The sequence below is a fragment of the Hypanus sabinus genome, chromosome 4 (assembly GCF_030144855.1).
Source record: "Hypanus sabinus isolate sHypSab1 chromosome 4, sHypSab1.hap1, whole genome shotgun sequence".
Taxonomy (NCBI): domain Eukaryota; kingdom Metazoa; phylum Chordata; class Chondrichthyes; order Myliobatiformes; family Dasyatidae; genus Hypanus; species Hypanus sabinus.
In genome coordinates, this window is record NC_082709.1 from 146,604,179 (window position 1) to 146,627,122 (window position 22,944).

The window sequence follows — 22,944 nt, forward strand, 5'->3', positions numbered from 1 at the left end:
GAGAAAATCCCCAAGGCCTGACCGGGAGCACTCTCCAGACCTTATGGTAGGCCAGGGAAGAAATCATGAAGGCCATTGTAGAGATATTTTCTTCATTGTTCGCCACTGATGATTGGAGGGTGGCTAATGTTGTACTATTGTTCCATATGGTCACAAGGACAGGCCAGGGAATTATGGAGAGCCTGTCTTTAAATAAGTTACTGGAGGGAATTCTGAGGGACAAGATCTACCATCACTTGCACAATCAAGGCCTGATCAGATTCAGATTTATTTATTACATGTACATCAAAACATAGAAATAAATGCGTATTTGTATTAACAAACAACACGACCCAAGGATATGCTGGAGACAGCCCACAAGTGTTGCCAAACATTCTGGCACCAACATAACACATCCATAATGTTTTCATGGTTTCAAGCATGGGAAGTCATGTCTGACAGCTCCTTTGGAGTTTTTCCAAAGAGGTAACTAAGCACATAGATGAAGGTAGGACAGTGAATACTGTCCATATAGACTTCAATGACACCTTTGACAAAGTCCCTTATGACAGGGTGGCATGGGATTCAGGGGGTGGTGGTGAGGTGAATTCAGAATTGACTCAATGATAAGAAGCAGAGAGTGATGGTTGAAGGTTGATTCTCTGACTAGAAACCTGTATCTAGCAGAGTACCCCAAAAGTCAATGTTGTGACCATTGTTATTCATGATTTATGTAAAGAATGTAGATATGAGTGTTATATATGTTTAGGGTAACACGATAGAGAGTTTCTTTACTCAGAGAGTGGTAACTGTGTGGAATGAGCTTCTGGTAGAAGTGGTAGAGGCAGGTTCAATTTAGTCATTTAAAAAAAATTGGATGGGTATATAGACAGGAAACATAGAAAATAAAAATAAATAGGTGCAGGAGTAGGCCATTCAGCCCTACACGCCTGCACCATTATTCAGTATGATCATGGCTGATCATCCAACTCAGAACCCTGTACCTGCCTTCTCTCCATACCCCCTGATCCCTTTAGCCACAAGGGCCATATCTAACTTCCTCTTAAATATAGCCAATGAACCAGCCTCAACTGTTTCCTGTGGCAGAGAATTCCACAGATTCACCACTCTGTGTGAAGAAGTTTTTCCTCATCTCGGTCCTAAAAGGCTTCCCCTTTATCCTTAAACTGTGACCCCTTGTTCTGGACTTCCCCATCATCGGGAACATCTAGCCTGTCCAATCCCTTTAAATTTTACATGCTTCAATAAGATTCCCCCTCAATCTTCTAAATTCCAGCGAGTATAAGCTTAGTCGATCCAGTCTTTCTTCATATGAAAGTCCTACCATCCCAGGACTTAATCTGGTGGACCTTCTTTGTACTCCCTCTATGGCAAGAATGTCTTTCCTCAGATTAGGGGACCAAAACTGCACACAATACTCCAGGTGTGGTCTCACCAAGGCCTTGTACAACTACAGTAGAACCTCCCTGCTCCTGTACTCGAATCCTCTTGCTATGAATGCCAACATACCATTCGCCTTTTTCACCGCCTGCTGTACCTGCATACCCACTTTCAATGTCTGCTGTACAATGACACCCAGGTCTCATTGCACCTCCCCTTTTCCAAATCGGCCACCATTCAGATAATAATCTGTTTTCCTCTTCTTGCCACCGAAGTGGATAACCTCACATTTATCCACATTAAATTGCATCTGCCATGAATTTGCCCACTCACCTAACCTATCCAAGTCACCCTGCATTCTCTTAGCATCCTCCTCACAGCTAACACTGCCACCCAGCTTCGTGTCATCTGCAAACTTGGAGATGCTGCATTTAATTCCCTCGTCTAAATCATTAATATACATTGTAAACAACTGGGGTCCCAGCACTGAACCTTGCAGTACCCCAATAGTCACTGCCTGCCATTCTGAAAAGGTCCCATTTACTCCCACTCTTTGCTTCTTGTCTGCCAACCAATTCTCTATCCACATCAATACCATACCCCCAATACCGTGTGTTTTAAGTTTGCACACTAATCTCCTGTGTGGGACCTTGTCAAAAGCCTTTTGAAAATCCAAATATACCACATCCACTGGTTCTTCCCTATGCACTCTACTAGTTACATCCTCAAAAAATTCTATAAGATTCGTCAGACTTGATTTTCCTTTCACAAACCAATGCTGACTTTGTCCAATGATTTCACCGCTTTCCAAATGTGCTGTTATCACATCTTTGCTAACTGACTCTAGCATTTTCCCCACCACTGATGTCAGGCTAACAGGTCTATAATTCCCTGGTTTCTCTCTCCCTCCTTTTTTAAAAAGTGGAGTTACATTAGCCACCCCCCAATCCTCAGGAACTAATCCTGAATCTAAGGCGTTTTGAAAAATTATCACTAATGCATCCACTATTTCTTGGGCTACTTCCTTAAGCACTCTGGGATGCAGACCTACTGGCCCTGGGGATTTATCTGCCTTTAATCCCTTCAATTTACATAAAACCACTTCCCTACTAACATGTATTTTCCTCAGTTACTCCATCTCACTAGACCCTCTGTCCCTTACTATTTCCGAAAGATTATTTATGTCCTCCTTAGTGAAGACAGAACCAAAGAAGTTATTCAATTGGTCTGCCGTGTCCTTGTTCCCCATGATCAATTCATCTGTTTCTGACTGTAAGGGACCTACATTTGTCTTAACCAATCTTTTTCTTTTCACATATCTATAAAGGCTTTTATAGTCAGTTTTTATGTTCCCTGCCAGCTTTCTCTCATAATCTTTTTTCCCTTTCCTATTTAAGCCCTTTGTCCTCCTCTGCTGGACTCTGAAAGGAATGGAGGGTTATGGGCTGAGTGCAGGTAGGTGGGATTAGGTGAGAGAAGCGTTCAGCATGGACTAGAAGGGCCAAAATGGCCTGTTTCCATGTTGTAATTGTTATATGGTTATATAAATGTACATGGCATGATTAGCAAGTTTGCTAATAATACTGTATTAGGGGGTCTTGTTGATATATTACAATGAATTACAAAGAGATCATGATCAGTTAGGGAGATGGGCTGAGAAATGGAAAATGGATTTGAACACAAGTGTAAGGTGATTCATTTTGGGCAGTTATACTTGGGTAGAATAGCAGTACATTGATGAGTTTTGTGGAACAGAGAAACCTGGAAGTACAAGTGCACAGTTCACCGAAAGCATCCGTGCAAGTAGACAAGGTGGTAAAGCTTATCAGTAGGGACATTATGTAATAGTCATTGGTGAGAGCACTCCCAGACTATGTACAGTTTTGCTCATCATGTTATAGAAAAATGATTGTCAAACTGGAGAGTGTGCAGAATAGATTTATGACGCTGCTGCCTGGACTAGAGGGGTGAGTTATTGGGAGAGATTGGTCACAGGAGAATGAGGGGTAACCTCATAGAAGTTTATGAACTCATGAGGGTATGCATAGGGTGGACAGTCACAGTTTTTTCTCTAGGGTTAAGGAATCCAAAGCTGGAAGGCACTTATACAAGATAACAGGAGAGAGATTTAAAAGAAATTTGAGAAGTAACTTCTTTCCACAGGGGGTAGTGGTACCTGGAATGAGCTGCCAGAGGAAGTGGTTGAGGCAGGTATAATTGCAACATCTGAGAAGCATATAGGTAGGTACTTGGAAAAACGGGGATTAAAGAGTTATGAGTCTATCATGGGCAAGTGCGACTAAGCAAGCAGAATGCTGTAGGTGGCATGGATCAGCTGGGTCAAACGGCCTCTCTCCATGCTGTATTATTCTATGACTCTAAAATGAAGCAAAGGGTCTTCACTAGCACTCTATGTTTAACAAAAACATTTTCAGATTCTTTTATTCATTAAAATTCCATTTTGTATAGTTAGCTATGGATAAAAAGCTGTGTTAACCTCTCTACCTCTCGTATGAGGACAAGCTCTGAGTTTTATCTCTTCTTGAGAGAACTATACATTACTATGCAACTCTTTGGACACAAAGTGTAAATGATATATCAAGGAATTGCAACCATTTAGAGTCTTACAAAATATCTGCAAACCAGTCAATGACTGAAAATGTAGTTAGAAAGCAAAATAAAACTACAGTGGACTCCAGTTAATTGAGACACATCGGGAACAGTACATTTTGGCCCAATTAAGTGCCTGTCCCAATTAGCTGAAGTTTCATGGAAAAAGTTAATAAAAAGGTATAAAAAAAGACAAACTACCATTTAACAGTATAACAAATTACATATATATGAAATACAGAACAAATTAGAATATAGTCCTACACTACCACAGAACTGTGTATTAGTTCCTAATAATAAACAACAGAAATTCTGCAGATGCTGGAAATCCAAAGCAACACACACAAAACGCTGGAAGAACTCAGCAGGTTGGGTAATATCATTGGAAAAGAGTAAACAGTCGACATCTTGAGCTGAGACCCTTTTTCAGGACTGAAAAGGAAGGGGGAAAGATGCCAGAATAGAAAGGTGGGGGGGGAGGGGAAGGAGGATAGCTAGAAGGTGATAAGGTGATTGGTGGAGTCAGGATGGGTAGTAAAGGGATATAGTGGAAGAAATCTGATAAGAGAGCAGAGTGGACCATAGCAGAAAGGGAAGGAGGATGGGGAACCAGGGGAAGGGGACAGGCAGATGAGAAGAGGTAAGAGGCAAGAGGCCAGAGAAGGGAAGGAGGGGGGGAGGATTTTTTTTTAAATGGAAGTAGAAATTGATATTCATGTCATCAGGTTGAAGGCTATCCAGACAGAATACAAGGTGTTGCTCCTCCACCCTGAGGATGGCTCATTGTGACACAAGGACGGGCCATGGATGACTTGTGGCAGATACAGTGGAGGTGCTCAATGAAGCGGTCCCACAATTTACGACAGATCTCACCATTGTGGAGGAGGCCACATCAGGAACACTGGACACAACAAATTCACAGGTAAAGTGCTGCCTCACCAGGAAGGACTATTTGGGGTCCTGAATGGAGGTTAGTTCTTGATAGTTATCATTGGAGGAATTCATCCAATGTATGCCTGCTTTTGATTTACTGTAAATGACCAAAATCAGTGCAGATACCTTGTGTAGATAATGGACTACATTCAATAATGCTATTGACTATTGCATCCTCTAAATCTTCATTGTTGTTATAACATTCAAGATGATTGTCAATACCTTAAAATTCTATGTAATTCTTAGCTTTTAGTGAAATTGTTTCATTTTCACTCCCAGCTGTTTCTGCTACCTCCAACCCCAAATGCTTGAAACTGCAGTGAACTATACAGTTCTGAATTGTCTTACTGTTTATTTCTTGCCAACTATCAGTGACAAAAAAACTACTTTTTACACGCAACTGATGCAATTTAAAAACTGTTCACTCTGTGCACGATACAGTGTCTAATGTCAACACAAGTGCACTCATCTGATCCTAGTTAAACACTGTTTGGCAATAGTCTCCTGTCCCAATTAAGTGGTTATAGTGTCCCACATAAATGAAGGGAATCCCAACTATTTTCTCAATTGGTTTTGCTCTTTAAGAGCTGTCCCAAATAAGTGATTGCCCAATTAACTGATGGCGTAATTAACCAGAAATCACTATATTCAATGCAATTACATGCTTGTAATTCACTCCTAAAAGTTGCTAATCTGTAAATCTATACACTTTACTGTACCATAGTATCAAATTAAATAAATCAAATCTCTTTTGTTTTCTATTAATTTAATACAACTTTTGGAAGTTTGAAGAAGCCAGTGTTTCAGCCATTTGATCTAACATTTGGTTCAAAGGAAGTGATTTTTTGTAAATAAAAAAAACGCTGCTACAATTAAAATGGATAGCTTGTGAATAAAATCTAAGACTTATTCAACCTAATTTATTTTCAGCAAATATATCTAAATTTAATGAAGGAAGCATGCTCACCTTCACGTTCTCGCTCACTCTCTGGTCTTGCCCTTGGCCCAGTATCAGACCAATCCCCTCGAAGCCTGAGTCGTTTAACAGGTGGCTGCCGGATCTAGACATAAATATAAGAAATCTGAATAAAAATGAAAGGATTATTCAATTATTTCAAAACAGGATTATTAACCTAGAACATCTTTTTCTACATTAATAGCATGCTGTTAGTACTCAAGCCATAATAACATTCAAAAGTGCATAAATTGTTTTTACTTAATTTTATGTAAAACCTCATGCTCTACACTAAACACTGATTGGGATTCATTACACCTTTCTACATTTGATAGATGACTGAAAAGCAGTTTATTCGGCTTTGCTTTCCCAATATTCACAAGATTTGTAACTTAGTCACTAAAAATCTCTCACATTGCCTTAGACATCCAACTTTAAAAGAAAATGTGTTCAGACGTTCAACCATGAAAAACTAATGCTTCCTTAAAGCATCAATAAAATTAAAAATAACTTGATCCCCAATATAAAGCAGAATAACGACCATTACCAATTGTTTCACATCTCTGCAGAAATTTCTTCAGGTATTTCATGATATCATTCCATGTGTAAGACTCCTCTGACTTTGCTGGGGAATATAGACATTAGCTGGGGAAGAGCGGGTGGAGGGGGAGAGGGAAAGGGCAATCTAAGGGTAACACTAGCACAGCTGCAGATGAGATTACTTAGTTTTAGCCTTAAGGAACACTTCTTCCATTCATGATCCTCTACTTCCTTCAACATGACCAGCCACAAATGAGTTCTGATCTCAGGATCAAGTGGCCAAATCTGTTTCAATTAAACAACCAGCCACTAACTGTAGCTCCTCCAGTAACTCCCACAACAAACACCCGATCCACAGCATGGACCTTCAAAATACTATGCTGGAACTTGTACCCAATTTTACCACATCCTTTCCACAACAAGTTTCTCCAACTTACATTTAAAAAGTGCAGAAAAATAGACCTTCCTCAGTGTATACAAGGCAGGTCCTGATTATCATTTTATCTTTCAGATTCCTGGTCCTGAACCAGCCACAAAAAGCCGAAAAGGCACATTCAGAGATCAGAAAGAACTACAGATGCTGGAGGAGAGAAAAGGATCTAGGGTGTGGGTTAGGGTTTATACTGGAAGACTGTATGTCCATGGCAGACTGTAAGGGTGTTTGATTGTGGGAGAGATGGATGGTCCTCAGTCATGTACAGGAGGTCAGTAAAAAAGCAACTGAGGGGTACTTTACTCCTGATTGAACTGATAACTCTGACTTCTCCATAACAGCCCAGAGGCCTAAGAGATCCTGTCAACCATTTGTGCCTTTTTTGGTAGGTGGAGAAGTTATTAAAAAGTCAATTCCTGAAATTTCTTGGTGAGCAAGAGAGAATATATGCATTCTCACTGAATAACAATAAATAAGCAGTTGAAAGATAACTTGTAGCTTAAAAACAATTATAAATGTACAAATCAGTAAGAACTAAAAAACCATAAAAACAAGAGATTTTGCCGATGCTGGATATCCAGAGCAAGACACACAAAAATGCTGCAGGAACTCAACAGGTCATGCAGCACCTATGGAAGTGAATAAACAGTCAACATTTCAGGCTATGACTCTTCATCAAGACTGGAAAGGAAAGTGAAAGAAGCCAGAATAAGGTGGATGGAGGGAAGGAGTACAAGCTAGAAGGTGATAGGTGAAAATTCTTAAAAACCTGGATTTAGACCCTTATTCACAGTTTACTGCATAATTATACATGTTAAACATTTTTAAAAAGGTTTACAGAATAACTGTTGGAAATATTATAAGAAATGCTTTCTTAGAAACCCGACATGATTATTCTGTCATTAACAGATGGAAGAATTGCACTTACAGTGCTTCTTTGCATCCTTATAAACTGGAAGGCATAATTTCAGTCACATACACAAATGTGCCATGAAGCTTTGATTATTTGCTTCTACTGTCAGTGAATGTAAAAACAATTGATGACTGTTAATAGAACAGCCAATTTCACTAAATTATAAATTAAATAGCTGATAGTCTGCTCTACCACTTTAAAATAGATATAAAAGTTTAAATGGCAAAGTTTAAAACATGGACACAACTAGTGAGGTGAAGCAGTCCATTTCTTAATATCATCTCTAGGTTTCTCCAAAATAGGTAATATTATAGAGCAAAGGATCATATCAAATACACAATACAACCAACATATGAATTTTATTAAAGTACAGTTTAATCACAATGGGGCTTTTAAGAAACTGATTTCTTCTATTACCTCCAACAGCTGTTCTATAAACAGAGTGTGAACATGAATCATGTGCTGTTGGTGTTCCTGGAAATGAATTCACTTTGGTAAACAAATATTAGGCATGTTACAAACACAGATGCCTGAGCGTGTGACCTTGCAAAGACTATCAAGGGAAACTCTAATAGAGGACAGTAATGCATTCACTTTTAGTCTGTTGAAAAATACTACTATGGCTCTTAATAAACATCCTTGGACCTTTCTGTTAAAAAGTACCACGCTGAAACATACATATTTTGCTTGCAATTTTCCCAGATCTTGGCACTAATGGCAAGGCCAGCATTTACCATCCATTTCTAATTGCCCTTAAGAAGTTGGCATGAATGATACGTGCCACTTATCAGCCCATGCCTTAACAAAACCACAGTGCATGCAAACATAGACAGCTCCATTTGCTCAGGAGTGTGGATGGAATCAAATGTGTTATTGTCAGCAAAAATCCAAATTTGCAGACAGATTACAAACTGCATAGCAGATGATTTCAACTTTCCAAATATTGACTGGGACTCCCATACTGTAAAAGGACTAGATGGGATAGATTTGCTTCAAATGTGTTCGGGAACATTTCATTAATTAATACGTAGAAGTCCCAACGAGAGAGTGTGCGATATTTGATCTGCTGTTAGGGAATCAGACAGGGCAGGTGACAGAAGTTTGTGCAGGGGATCACTTTGCATTCATGATCACAATGCCATTAGTTCCAAAGTAAATATGCAAAAGATAGGTCTGGTCCATGGGTAGAGATTCTAAATTGGAGAAAGGCCAATGTGATGGCATCAGACTGCATCTGGCAAGTGTGGATTGGGTCAGGCTGTTTTCTGGCAAAAGTATACTTGGAAAGAGGGAGGCCTTCAAAAGTGAAATTTTGAGAGCACAAAACTCATATGTGCCTGTCATAATAAAAAGTAAAGATAACAGGTGTAGGGAAACTCGGTTTTCAAGAGATATTGAGGAAAAAAGGAGAAGAGCATAGGAGGTATAGGCAGGTAGGAACAAATGGGGTGCTTATGGAGTATAAGAAATGCAAGAGAATGAAAGAAATCAGGAGGGTTAAAAGAAGGCATGAGGTTACCCTAGCAGACAAGGTGAAGGACAACCTTAAGGGATTCTACAGATATGTTAAGAGCAAAAAGATTGGAAGGGACAAAAATTCATCCTCTGGAAGATCAGAATGGTAATCCTTCTGTGGAGTCAAAAGAGATGGGGGGGGAGCTCTTACATATTTTTACATTTGTATTTATTCAGGAGATGGATACACAGTCTACAGAAGACTGTGGACTCGATATAGATTACAGAAGAGGAAGTCTTTGCTGTACTGGGGTAAATTAGGTGGATAAATCCCCAGGGCCTGACACAGTGTTCTCTCGGACTCTGCGGGAGGCAAGTGCAGAAATTGCCAGATTTAAATTATCCTTAGTGACAGGTGAGGTACCACAGGATTGGAGGGTAGCCAATGTTGTTCTGCTGTTCAAGGAAGGCTCTTAAAAAAAACCAAACAAACCAGAAATTATAGGTCAGTGAGCCTGATGCCAGTGGTGGGGAGATATACAAGTATTTGGATAGTCATGGACTGCTTAAGGACAGGCAGCTTGGCTTCATGTGTGGTAGTCAACCTTCAAGAGTTTTTCAAGGAAGTTACCAGGTAGCTGGTGAAGACAAAGTAGTTGATTTTTTCTATGTGGACTTTAGTAAGGCATTTGATAAGCTCCCACATGGGAGATTGGTCAAGAAGGTTCAGCCACTTGGCATTCAAGGTGAGGTAGTAAGTTGGCTTTATGGGAGAAGACAGAGTGGTAGTAGATGGTTCCCTCGCTGACTAGTGGAGTGCTGCAGGAATCAATGCTGGGTATGCTGTTGTTTGTCATCTATATCAATGATCTGGATGACAATGTGGTTAACTCAACCAGCAAATTTGCAGATGACACCAAGATTGAGGGTGGAGGTGACAGTGAAAACGGCCATCAAGGTTTGCAGACAAGTGCGAGGTATTGCACTTCGGTAGAATCAACTAGGGTAGATCTGACACAGTGAACATTAGGACTGAGGAATGTGGTAGAACAAAGGGATCTGGGAATACAGGTCTATAGTTCATTAAAGTGATGTCACAGGTATATAGGATAATAAAGAAAGCTTTTGGCACATTGGCCTTCATAAATCAAATATTGAGTACAGGAACTTATGTTGAAGTCGTACAAGACATTGGTGAGGCCTGATTTGGAGTACTGTGTGCAGTTTTGGTCACCAACCTACAGGAAAGATGTAAATAAGGTTGAAAGAGTACAGAGAAAATTTTCAAGAATATTGCCCGTTTGGGAGGACGTGAGTTACAAGGAAAGATTTAATAGGTTAGAACTTTATTCCTTGGAATGTGGAAGATTGAGAGAAGATTTAATAGAAGTATACAAAATTATAAGGGGTATAGATATGGTAAATGCAAGCAAAATTTTTCCACTAAGGTTGGGTGGGACTATGGCCACAGGGCATAGGCTAAGGGTGAAAAGTGAAAAATTTAAGGGAAACACAAGGGGAAACGTCTTCACTTAGAGGGTCCTGAAAGTGTGGCACAAGCTGTCAGCAAAAATGATGCACACAAGCTTGATTTCAACATTTAAAAATTTGAATAGGTAAATGGATAGTAGTGATATGGAGGCTAACATCCTAGTACAGGTTAACAGGAGTAAGCAGTTGAAATAGTTTGGCACGGACTAGTTGTGCCAAAGAGTTTGATTCGGTGCTGTACTTTTCTATGACTTTTAATATTAAACCACTACCATTGGTGCTACTGTGTCCAAAAGATAAAGCCTATTTTTTAAGAACTTTCTCAAAAGTCTGCTACAAGGAAAATCAGTAGGGACTCTCAATAGGGATTAATATCCTGAAAGTTGACACTGACCAGAAATATAATTGAACCAGTGCATAAAATACATGGTCTCAAGAGAAAGATTTCCCCCTCTTACACCAAACGTACAAAATTGCCTACCTCTGGTTCTCTTCTCTCATCTGTTGAAGGGAGCTTAAGCTCACGTCCCTGATCATCATAGGGATCAAAAAGGTAAATATAATCCGAGGAATAACTAACGAGAATGTCCTGTCCATCATTACTGTAACAGAGGGATGTAACTCGACAAGATTTATTGGTAAGATGTGGGGGTACAAATCTTGCACACATTCCAGTAGTTGCACGTGCATTGTAACTACCTGCAATGAAACAGATAAACGTTATTCAATAGAATTTTATAGGAGAAAGTGAGTTTATTTTTGCTTCTCCCTGTCCATTAAGAGCACTAGGTACTATGTTTTTTTTTAACTCTTCAAATAATCATCCATTCACTGTTTCACTTTAAAAACATTTCCATGATTTCTAGTTCATCTACTAATCCTGATTTAGCATTCACTGTTCTTTGCTTCCAATCAAACTGGCCAGATATAGTCTGATTATCAATCATATTGGCTTTTATTCCTCCTGCATTATTGCTACTGAAGTCTATCCACATTTCCTTAACCATCCTTTTCCCCGCCAGAATATTTCACCTCTTGTGCAGAAATAGTTCTGAGAGGGATAATGCATAGAGTTTACATGTACTATAGTTTATATTTTATCAGAAATTTTGTTGCTATTAAGTGAGAAATCTTGTTTGAGCTTAAAAGCCATAGCAACATAATGCCACCCCCACCCCCCACCAGCATTTCACATTTCAGGTGAACAAGAACACATTTATTAACATTTATATTATGAATTCACTCCAATTACATTTTCCTAATGCAAGTTACCACATGCATTTAATTAAATCAAACAAATTGATTGCATTTTAGCTGAGTGTACTGTTAAAAAGGCTCTTATTTTGCATGACAAAATGAAGAATTAAAAACCTGTAGCCCTTGTGCCAAGCATCCTTCGATCATATATTCTCACAGAACTATCCGAGCAACCAACAGATAAGTAGTATGGCATCAAAGGGCAGATAGCGATTGAAGTAGCAGCACGGCGGCAGTTTATCAAAATATCCTGTTTTGAAAGATAATTTAAAATCTTACAGACCATGTCATAAGCTAGGCCCACTTGCTTACAAAACTGGTAACTAAAATATTTTAAAATAAACTAACACTCCAAGACAGAACTTCCATTTTGACCACAGTCTCAATTATGCATTTAGCAGTAAAATAATTGCATCAAAATTCAAGTACAGAGGTAGTACGACTGACAGTAAACAAAGTTAACACATGTCATTAATGAGTCCAATTTGGAGAACAGCTTTTCTTTAAGATTAAGAGATTTGGCTACAAAACAGTTTTGCATTACTTGATTGGATTCTTCACTTCAAAACAAGGACTGTGAATACAAAACAGCTCTGCTTTACAGATTTACTCATTTATACTCAGTTACTTAAACAGTAAATGAGAGAAATTCAGTACATTTGCAGTAAAACAAAGTTAACCTACATCTCAAATTTCTGATTCAAAACAAGGCATTCCAGGTTAGAATTACCATTATGAGCAATTGATCAAACAACTCATGATATATGTAGTTCAAGCAATATTTTGAGAGGTGTGATCAGATTGCATCTTTCAATCCAAAATTAACCTTTATGAACGTTGACCTATTTAGTGACTTTTCACCAATATTTATAAGCAATCTGTCACCAATGAAGTGAGCCTATCCAAATTTTTTTTAAATAGAGACATACATGGATCACAAAATCTATTACCAACACCTGGTGGAGAGCACTCTTAACACATGGTACAATTAAACATGAATGAGCACCCACGATTTTATTATAGCAAAACACTATGCACTATTTCATATTTTCTTGCCATTGCTTCACTGATCAACCACAGCAGGAAATCGAAAATAATCTCTTACTATTTTTAAAAATCAAAGCAGTTCTGCGAGAAGCAAAAAGGATTCACAGGAATGAATCAAACTACAGATAATCAACAATCTTTCCCTTCATAAGCATCCCATACTCCCACCCCATCATTCCTCATTACCCCTTACCCACACTGCTACCCCAAATCCAAGACATTACTCAGTTTTAGTTTAGCCATTTTAAAACACTTTATCATGTTTGCAAATTGATACCAATATGTGACAAATTTGGAAATAAAATACAGATTTTTGCCCTGATGAATAAAGCACACAAAGGAACTGCAGTACATTTTGTTTGTTAAAATGGATGTTAATTTCCACAATGTGTATTTTCAAACTCACATCTTTGCAATCTTCTTTTGTACAGTTTGTCTTCGCTCTAACATCAAACCACCTTACAGTACCATCTTCACCACATGATAGAAAAGTATAAGGATCATTTGGTACAGTCATGATCTGAGCAATAAAACAAAAAATGTAAAATAATCTTATATCCTTGCTGATTGGAATAACAGTAGCGGAGCAGAGTAATGATGGTGCTAAATGGCGACTCCTTTGCTTGTATCTTCGGAAACAGCTCTATTTCCATCTTAAATATCTTTATTTTTCCCTTTCAGGGTTCTTTTGAAAACCCTGACCTGGAGTTACACGCTGACTTCGGTTCTTTGTAGGAATGAGACCTGCTCTCAGGGTTTCATAACTGGCCGTTGTTCGGCACGGCAAGGGCTCAGCCTAAGAGTCTGGCTCGAATTTGGAAGCCTAGGATCTCGGGGTTCTGGAATTGGGGGGGGGGGAATCGAGGGTCGATGTCACGGCAGGAGACCCGTGTGTTGTCGGGAGAGTTGAAATATCTACGGCTGTATGCCTGGAGACCTGAGATCTTTTGAGAATTTCAGGCACAGAGCTTGGAAAAAGTGACGTTATGGACTTTTAACATCCTAAACCAGTGAGTTGTTTGTTATGTCTCCCCGCTCACTGTGAAATGACACCACCTCCTTTTCCCTTACTAGGGAGAGAGAGAGCCTCTGGTATGTGGTATACTGGGTGAAATGCGAAGTCTTTGCGGTAACTGCAAGTTTGTGTCTTTGCTATTGCTTTGCTCACAGTTGAGTGCTCGGTGGCAGGTGCCGATGCTTTTTTTTGCCGGTGGAGGGATAGGGGATTGTTGCTTCCTGCCGCTTACATGCAGGAGGGAGGGGAGCGGGGGAGGGAGACTTTGGAGTTCTAACATTTAACTGTCATTCATTCTTTTGGGCACTCCTCTGTTTTTGTGGATGGTTGGGATGAAACAGCATTTCATGGTGTATATTGTCTACACTGACATTAAATTGGACCTTTGAACCTTTGATCTGGATTAAATAAACAGAAATATTGGGCTGTTTTTCAATTACATTGAGTTCAAGGTACATCCAATTACTTTAGTACAATTTTTTTCAAAGTGACAAAAACATTTTTTTTGGCTAGAATGTTACTTAAATTGTTCAATTTTCAACAAAGAATAGGCATCTAATCATCCAAGTAAGTTTCAGATGATTAAAGATTAACTATTGGATAATAATTGAGTGTTTTAAAATTCTCTGTTTTTATTAAAACTTAAAAAATAAACTGAAAGTTGTTGTTTGATAGGTGTCATTAGGGATTCTGGAATATGGTTTATTATTTATAAATTAAAATAATAATTTTAGTTCATACAAACATTTGTATTGATAGCAAAAGATGTTGCCTGGATTAGGGAGCATGCCTTATGAGAATAGGTTGAGTGAACTCGGCCTTTTCTCCTTGGAGTGAAGGAGGATGAGAGCTGACCTGATTGAGGCGTATAAGATGATGAGAGGCATTGATTGGGTGGATAGTCAGAGGCTTTTTCTCAGGGTTGAAGTGGTTGCCACTAGAGGACACAGGTTTAAGGTGCTGGGGAGTAGGTACAGAGGAGATGTCAGGGCTCAAGCTTTTTACATAGAGAGTGGTGAGTGCGTGGAATGGGCTGCTGGCAATGGTGGTGGAGGCAGATACCATAGGGTCTTCTAAGAGGCTTTTAGATAGGTACATGGAGCTTAGTAAAGTAGGGGGCTATAGGTAAGGCTAGTAATTTCTAAGGTGGGAACATGTTCTGCACAACCTTGTGGGCCAAGGGGCTTGTATTGTGCTGTAGGTTTTCTATGTTTCTATATTTCTAAAATGGAGTCGTAATTTATATTTACTCTTTTCATGCAAGATGTAACCAAATGGTAAATTACATCCATGAACTATACTAGATATTCAGATTTTATCCAGTGCCATCATGTCTTCATTATTATAGACTACTGATATAGGAAATACAGAATGGACTTTTCTACATTCTAGCACAAATGCTATTCATAATTATGTATAATTGCCAACATACTCCAGCTATTTTTACTACCCTGTTAACAGCAGAAGATTCCCACATCCTTAAGTACTATTAACTGATGAATGGATTTTGAGGCATGGGTGGAAAAAGAATGGACAAGAAAGATTTTGCATTTCCTGAAGCTTTCAGACTAAGCTGAGAGCCAAATTATTATTCTAGAAGGGCAAGAAAGCAATAAGTAACTTATACCCGATTGGCGACATGTAGTACCTTTTAGAATTTTCACTTTTGATTAAGAGCCTTTCAGTGCCAATTCATCAATTTTGTAATGAAGGTGCACTCTGGAGAATTAATTTAGAGAGTACAGTATCTACCAAATATTCGTATTTGTATCTAACAATATTCGTCTCTAAATTGTCTGAATTCGAGGGCTCTCTAGCTTCATAGTACTTTATCAATGATATCAGCAAAATGATTAATATTAGAACTGTATATTACCTCATAAGCTGTTCCATAGTGGCAGTTAAACTGGCACTGTCGATTTGCTTCTGCATCTCTCTCTGTGTTTGTATAAAATATGACACCATCTCCTGAGCAGGAAATAATCTGTTTGTCACTGGTGTGTGGAAGAAATTTTGCACTAAAAATGTTTGCTCGATGACCCGAACGAATAGTTGAAAGAATCTGAAACCAAAATTTTTCTTGAAAATAAAGACAGACACAGTTTCTACTAAATAACTCAAGCAAAATTATCTTTAGACGAATACAAACAGACAGGACCAAGGACTCCTTGGAACCACAAAGCAAATGACAAATAGATTTTAGTTGAACATGTCTTCCTCACATCTTCAATGCAATGAAATTTAGCATTACCTGAAGTGGCAACTTTGACCCCTCATAATTTTAAATGAAGTTAACTTCTATTTTCCAATACTTGACAGCAAAATAAAATGGCAACAAGAAAGAAATGTTGAAAGTTTTACTAAAATCATGCCCACTTGTCAAAATACACAATTACCTTAGCATGAAATTCAGTGAGTTCAGCTTTAAAAAACATATTTCTAAATTTAGTCTGGCAACATGAAATATCAATTTTCTTAATAGATCGTAAGACTTATGAGCGGAACTAGGCCACTCGGCCCATCGAGTCTGCTCTACCATTCAATCACGGCCAATTTTTTTCCCCTCCTCAGCTCCACCCCCCAGTCTTCTCCCTGTAACCTTTGATTCTGTGTCCAATCAAGAACCTATCAAACTCTGCCATAAATACAGCCAACAACCTGGCCACCATAGCTGCCTGTGGTAATAAGTTCCATAAATTCACCACACTCTGGCTAAAGGAATTTTTCCGCATCTGTTTTAAATGGACATCATTCTATCCTGAGACTGTACCCTCTTGTCCTAGACTCCCCCATCATGGAAAACATTCTTTCCACATCTACTCTGTCTAGGTCTTTCAACATTCGAAAAGTTTCAATGAAATCTCCCGCTCATCCTTCTAAATTTCAGTGAGTACAGACACAGAGCTATCAAACTTTCTTCGTAAGATAACCCTTTCTTTCCCTGAATCATCCTTGTATTCATCCTTACTGCTCACAACTGGGATTCTAGGGTGTGCTAGAAACTTCAGAAGATCAAGGAGCACCAAATACTATAAAATAGGGTGCATCTACAGAGTTAAAGAGAGACTGAGAAGAAATATGTTTGAATGGATACAAGTTTCATACATGTAATGACAGGGCGGAAACAGCAGAATAGCCTATTTCTGCTCCTATATACCTACAAACCCCATTTCCAGAAAAGTTGGGATATTTTCCAAAATACAATAAAATAAATCTGTGATATGTTAATTCACGTGAACCTTTATTTAACCTACAAAAGTACAAAGAAAAGATTTTCAATAGTTTTACTGACCAACTTAATTGTATTTTGTAAATATACACAAATTTAGAATTTGATGGCTGCAACACACTCAACAAAAGTTGGGACAGAGGCATGTTTACCATTGTGTCACACCACCTTTCCTTTTAATAACACTTTTTAATCATTTTGGAACTGAGGACACTAATTGTAGTAGATTTGCAATTGGAAATTTTGTCCATTCTAGCTTGATATAAGACTTCAGCTGCTCAACAGTCCATGGTCTCCGTTGTCTGATTCTCCTCTTCATGATGCGCCATACATTTTCAATAGGAGATAGATCAGGACTGGCAGCAGGCCAGTCAAGCACACGCACTCTGTGTCTACAAAGCCACGCTGTTGTAGCCCGTGCAGAATGTGGTCTGGCATTGTCCTGCTAAAATAAGCATGGACGTCCAGGGAAGAGACGTCACCTTGATGGCAACATATGTCTCTCTAAAATCCTAATATACCCCTCAGAGTCAATGGTACCTTCACATACATGCAACTCACCCATGCCGTGGGCATTGATGCACACCCATACCATCACAGATGCTGGCTTTTGCACCTTTCGCTGATAACAATCAGGATGGTCGTTTTCATCTTTGGCACAGAGAACGCGACACCCATTTTTTCTGTAAACTAGCTGAAAAACAGAAAAACTCATCTGATCACAGCACACGATTCCACAGTCTTTCGGTCCATCTGAGATGACATCAGGCCCAGAGAACTCACTGGCGTTTCTGCATAGAGTTGATGTATGACTTCCTCCTTGTGTAATACAGTTTCAAGTTGCATTTCTGGATGCAGCAACCGACTGTGTTAAGTGACAATGGTTTTCCGAAGTACTCCCGAGCCCAGGTGGCTATAATTGTCACAGTAGCATGACAGTTTCTTAGGCAGTGCCGCCCGAGGGCTCGAAGATCACGCGCATTCAACAGTGGTTTCCAACCTTGCCCTTTACGCACTGAGATGTCTCTGAATTCTCTGAATCTTTTCACAATATTATGTACTGTAGATGTTGAAAGACCTAAATTCTCTGCAATCTTGCATTGAGAAATGTTCCTTTTGAACTGACTAACAATTCTGTCACGAATTTTGTCACAAAGGGGTGAGCCATGACCCATCCTTGCTTGCTTTTGATGGACACTACTTTTATACCCAGTCATGATACCTTACCTGCTACCAATTAGCCTGCTTAATGTGGAGTCTTCCAAACCGGTGTTACTTGAATATTCTGTGCACTTTTCAATCTTCTTTTAACTCTGTTCCAACTTTTGTTGAGTGTGTTGCAGCCATCAAATTCTAAATTTGTGTATATTTACAAAATACAATTAAGTTGGTCAGTAAAACTATTGAAAATCTTTTCTTTGTACTTTTGTCAGTTAAATAAAGGTTCACATGAATTAACATATCACAGATTATTGTTGTTATTGCATTTTGGAAAATATCCCAACTTTTCTGGTAATGGGGTTTGTACATTTCCAAAGAGCGACCACACAGCCACTACCATCACTGCCAATCTCACAAAATCAGCTGTTTTTGTTAATTATCTTTTCAAACCATAGCAGACTATTTCATTCACATATTACAAATTAAATTTACCTTTCTACTATATGGATTTGTTATCACTAGGTTGGTGTCATCAGATCCTGATAGAATATACTCTCCTGTATCATTCCAGCAAATTGTATTTACCTGTTGCAAATATAGAACACAAATATTTAAAAGGAATCCCTCTGTTTCAGAAAGGCAGATAACCAGTGACATAAACAACTTACCAACAGCTCATCCAAGCAGGAAACTATTTATAATCACAAACTGTTAACAATCTAAAGGTTGGATGTGAATAGATATATTAAGCAGGAAAAATATGTAAATAAATCAAAATGATAATAAAGTCAGAAAGCAATAAAGACTAAAAGTAGTTAAAATGTTATTTAAAATTGTGTTTACAGATTAACAATTGCATATGATAAATATTTTTCCCAATATGGAAGTAGCTTTGTTATTGATATTTGTGGATTGTCATGTGGCAACTATGTGGCAAGTTGAAAAATGTAGTCTCTCTTATACTGACCTTCGTTGTTTTCATTTTGCTATCTCTCTTCACCTCTTCTCTAGCTTGTTCCCCCCCCCCCCCCCCACCTTTTCAGCACCACTTCCTAACTTATTTCACTATTCTTTGTTTCCTTCTGTTGATCTCTGACTTTTTCTTCTCTGGGTGGAAAGTAATAATCAAATGTCATAGAGTAACAAGGCTTCATTTTTAAACAAATATTATGCAGCTTGCAGTCCTTGGATTTCCTTCTCGTGTTCTCCACTGATCACACATATCTCTCTTCCCAATTTACTCCTAAATGTGACTTAATATTTTTCCTTCCCAAATCCTCTTCTTCCTACCATCCCCTCAATCCCATCACTAACACTTCCCTGTTGACTTCAGTTGTGACTGCTTTCCCTTTCAAACAGCAGATCATCACTGTATCTTGCAGGATCCATTAACACAACCCTTACCCTCAGACCTACAAACATTTCCACAGGTAGCTTTTGAGAGATCACTATTCTGTTCACATATACTGAATAAGTAATGATCAAAGTTTATAAAGAAAAATATATTTTTGAGTATGAGATTTATGGTTATGAATTGCAACTAAACGAATGAGACTGAAAAGATTATTAATAGTTATCTATTGTATCTGGTGTTCCTGATGTGGTCTCCTCTGTATTGGTGAGACCCATATAAACCAGGGAGCCGCTTTGTCAAGCACCTCGACACCATCTACCAAATGTGGATTTTCCCAGTGACCAAACATTTAATTCCTATTCCCATTCCCACACTGACACTTCGATCCATGGACTCCTCCTCTGCCATGGCGAGGCCACTCTCAGGATGGAGGAGCAACAACTTGTATTCTGTTTTGTGTAGCCTCCAACCTGATGACATGATTTCTCCTTCTGATAAAAGAAAAAAAAATCCCCCTTGCCTTTCCCTCTTCTTCGGATCCCCATGTTGGCCTCTCACCTCTTCTCAACTGCCTCCTCCTGGTGCCCTTCCTTCTTCCCTTTCTCCTATGATCCACTCTCCTCTCCTATCATATTCCTTTACCTTTCCTGCCAACTGGCTTCACCTATCACCTTCTAGCTATCTTCCTTCTCCTCCTCCCACCTTTTTATCTTCCCCTTCCTTTCCAGTCCTGAAGAAGGGTTGCGACTTGAAACATCGACCATTTATTCATTTCCACAGATGCTGCCTGACCTGCTGAGTTCCTCTAGCACTTTGTGCGTGTTGCTTTGGATTTCCAAAATCTCCAGAATTTGTTGTGTTTATTAATAGTTAATGGCTTGATTGCCATATAATAGGCATAAAATTAGAGATCATGATACAGTCAGAAAAAGTTATCAGTGCATCCTGGCCAATCAAAAATTGGGTGCCTGGCCAAGACAGATGGGAAAAGTGATGCTGTGTTTTATGTAGTCTGTAATCAACAGCCCAGGTCAAGCAAAGCTAGAATAAACTTGCCACTGAACAAAGAATTCCTGAATGCCTTTTTAATAATTAACTATCTAACACTTCAAAAAAAAAGGAATATAATTTTAAGATCATGGGGCAAACTATTTGGCTTCTGGAGTTATCAGGAATACTGATAATGAAACTGTAAAATACTCTGGAAAGAGAATAGTCTATACTTTGAATTCTGTGCTTTCGGTCACTGGCACACAAGATAGTGGAGACAAGAAAACTGCTAGACTTATCCTTGACAGAGATCTGAGGGAGTAGGAACGAATTATGATTTGGACAGGAGGCATTCAAAAGGAGAAAATACAAAATTGTAGATACATAGGAAAAAGGAATATTCGGAACATTAAATTAATTTGGAGGAGAATACAGAGAGAAGCAATTAAATTTTAAAATGGTTATCAGGAATTTTTCTTAAAAATGTATAACTGATATTTGCAAATGAACTTCAAATTCCTGGAAGTACTTAAGAAACAATTATTGAATTGACTTTATTATTTACATCCTTCATATACATGAGAAGTAAAAATCTTAATGTTATGGCTCCATCTAAATGTGCAATTTATAGTAATTTATAATAAACAGTAAAATAGTGAGGATAGTAGTTACTTTTGAACTGATTAATGAAGAATGTTTGAATCAAAAACTGCATTAAATCAACAAAAAAAAACAAGATGGACTTGCATATATTTTGCAGGCAGGAACCCCTGAAAAAATATTATACCACATATAAGAAACACAATGTGCAACATAGGTGATCTACATACAACAGATATGCACAAAGGCACTTTCCTTTGGTATTTCACCATTGCCAAGGGTTAACTGCACTGTACGATAATGAAGGTGAAAAATAACATGAATGATAACAAAAAAATTATATTAATCTAAACTAAAAGCAGCTCATTCTCAAAAGCCAAAAGTTTGATTTGCTGAGTAGTTTCAGATTACTGTGCAGAATAATAGTACAGAACACTATTCAGTAACAATAAACATATTGCAAAGTTACCTCAGTAAATTGTATTCTGCAAATCCATTCCTTGTAAATAAAATGAGTAAATGCAGTTCTAACAACACTTTTAACATTCCTGAAGTAGGATGAGTTTGTAGCACATATTCTTTTTGTTCATAGCTAAAAATGCATCTTCAGTTAAAATGTATACTCACACAACCATCGTGTACATTCAATTTAGCTTCAAGTTTTAGTCTTTGGATAAATTCTCTTCTTCCTGCAAATGGGAACAATTGTCAAGATGCATTGAGTATAATAAATAGTACAGAGTCCTATAAGCTACATACAGATTAGGTATAAAAGTGCAAGAAGAGTTTTGGCATTAAACAGTAATTCCTATAAACTATTTTATCAATAAAAAACGTTTTTATAGATTTCAGCATTCAAGTATATACCACACAAGGAAATACCTAAAAGCTTGGAAAATTTGTCATTAGAATGTCATCTACTAAAAATGACATAAAACACTAAGCAATCAACTTCTAGATACCAACTTGGCATTGTAATTTAATTAAATAGCTAAACTGCAACAACAATGGAGAGTTAGCCTTTTCTGTCTGGAACATCCAAGCAGTAAAAACAATATCCTTTCTAAAACTTCTTCTGTTGTCAATAATAAGCCACTGATTAAATTAATGAGTTTTGGAAGAACTGCGTAACTCCTAGGGGGACCAATATTCGGGCGGGGAGATTTGCTAGGGCTACTGGGGAGACTTTAAACTAGAATGGTTGGGATGGGAATCAATTTGAAGAGAGTAGGGGAGAGGAGGTTAGTTCACAAATAAAGTTAGTTCACTGTCTACTAGCTTTGAGGGAGGATAGGCAGGTGATAGAGAAGGGGAGCGCTCAGACCGAAGATGTAGGGGAGAAGGAAGAAAAAGATAATAAAGTTGATCGTATCGTTAGGGATAAACAGACAGGATGAGGTGGAAAGTTTTTTAAATGCATCTATTTTAATGCTAGGAGCATTGTAAGAAAGGTGGATGAGCTTAGAGCATGGATTGATACCTGGAAATCTGATTTTGTAGCTATTAGTGAAACATGGTTGCAGGAGGGGTGTGATTGGCAAATAAATATTCCTGGATTTCATTGCTTCAAGTGTGATAGAA

The 22,944-nt window shown here is 38.3% G+C and overlaps 1 protein-coding gene across 5 annotated transcripts in view; it reads right to left on the bottom strand.

Moving 5' to 3' along the window:
* Positions 1–22,944, bottom strand: part of dcaf6 (ddb1 and cul4 associated factor 6) — a 169,413-nt gene that overhangs the window by 129,211 nt on the left and 17,258 nt on the right. For all 5 annotated transcript variants that reach the window (XM_059968302.1, XM_059968300.1, XM_059968301.1 and 2 more), the window contains exons 2-8: positions 21,991–22,052; positions 18,912–19,004; positions 15,906–16,091; positions 13,421–13,534; positions 12,082–12,217; positions 11,192–11,409; positions 5,891–5,984 (exon numbers count right to left, since the gene is read on the bottom strand). In XM_059968302.1, coding sequence (XP_059824285.1) covers positions 5,891–5,984; positions 11,192–11,409; positions 12,082–12,217; positions 13,421–13,534; positions 15,906–16,091; positions 18,912–19,004; positions 21,991–22,052 — 903 coding nt within the window. The remainder of the gene's footprint in view (positions 1–5,890; positions 5,985–11,191; positions 11,410–12,081; positions 12,218–13,420; positions 13,535–15,905; positions 16,092–18,911; positions 19,005–21,990; positions 22,053–22,944) is intronic.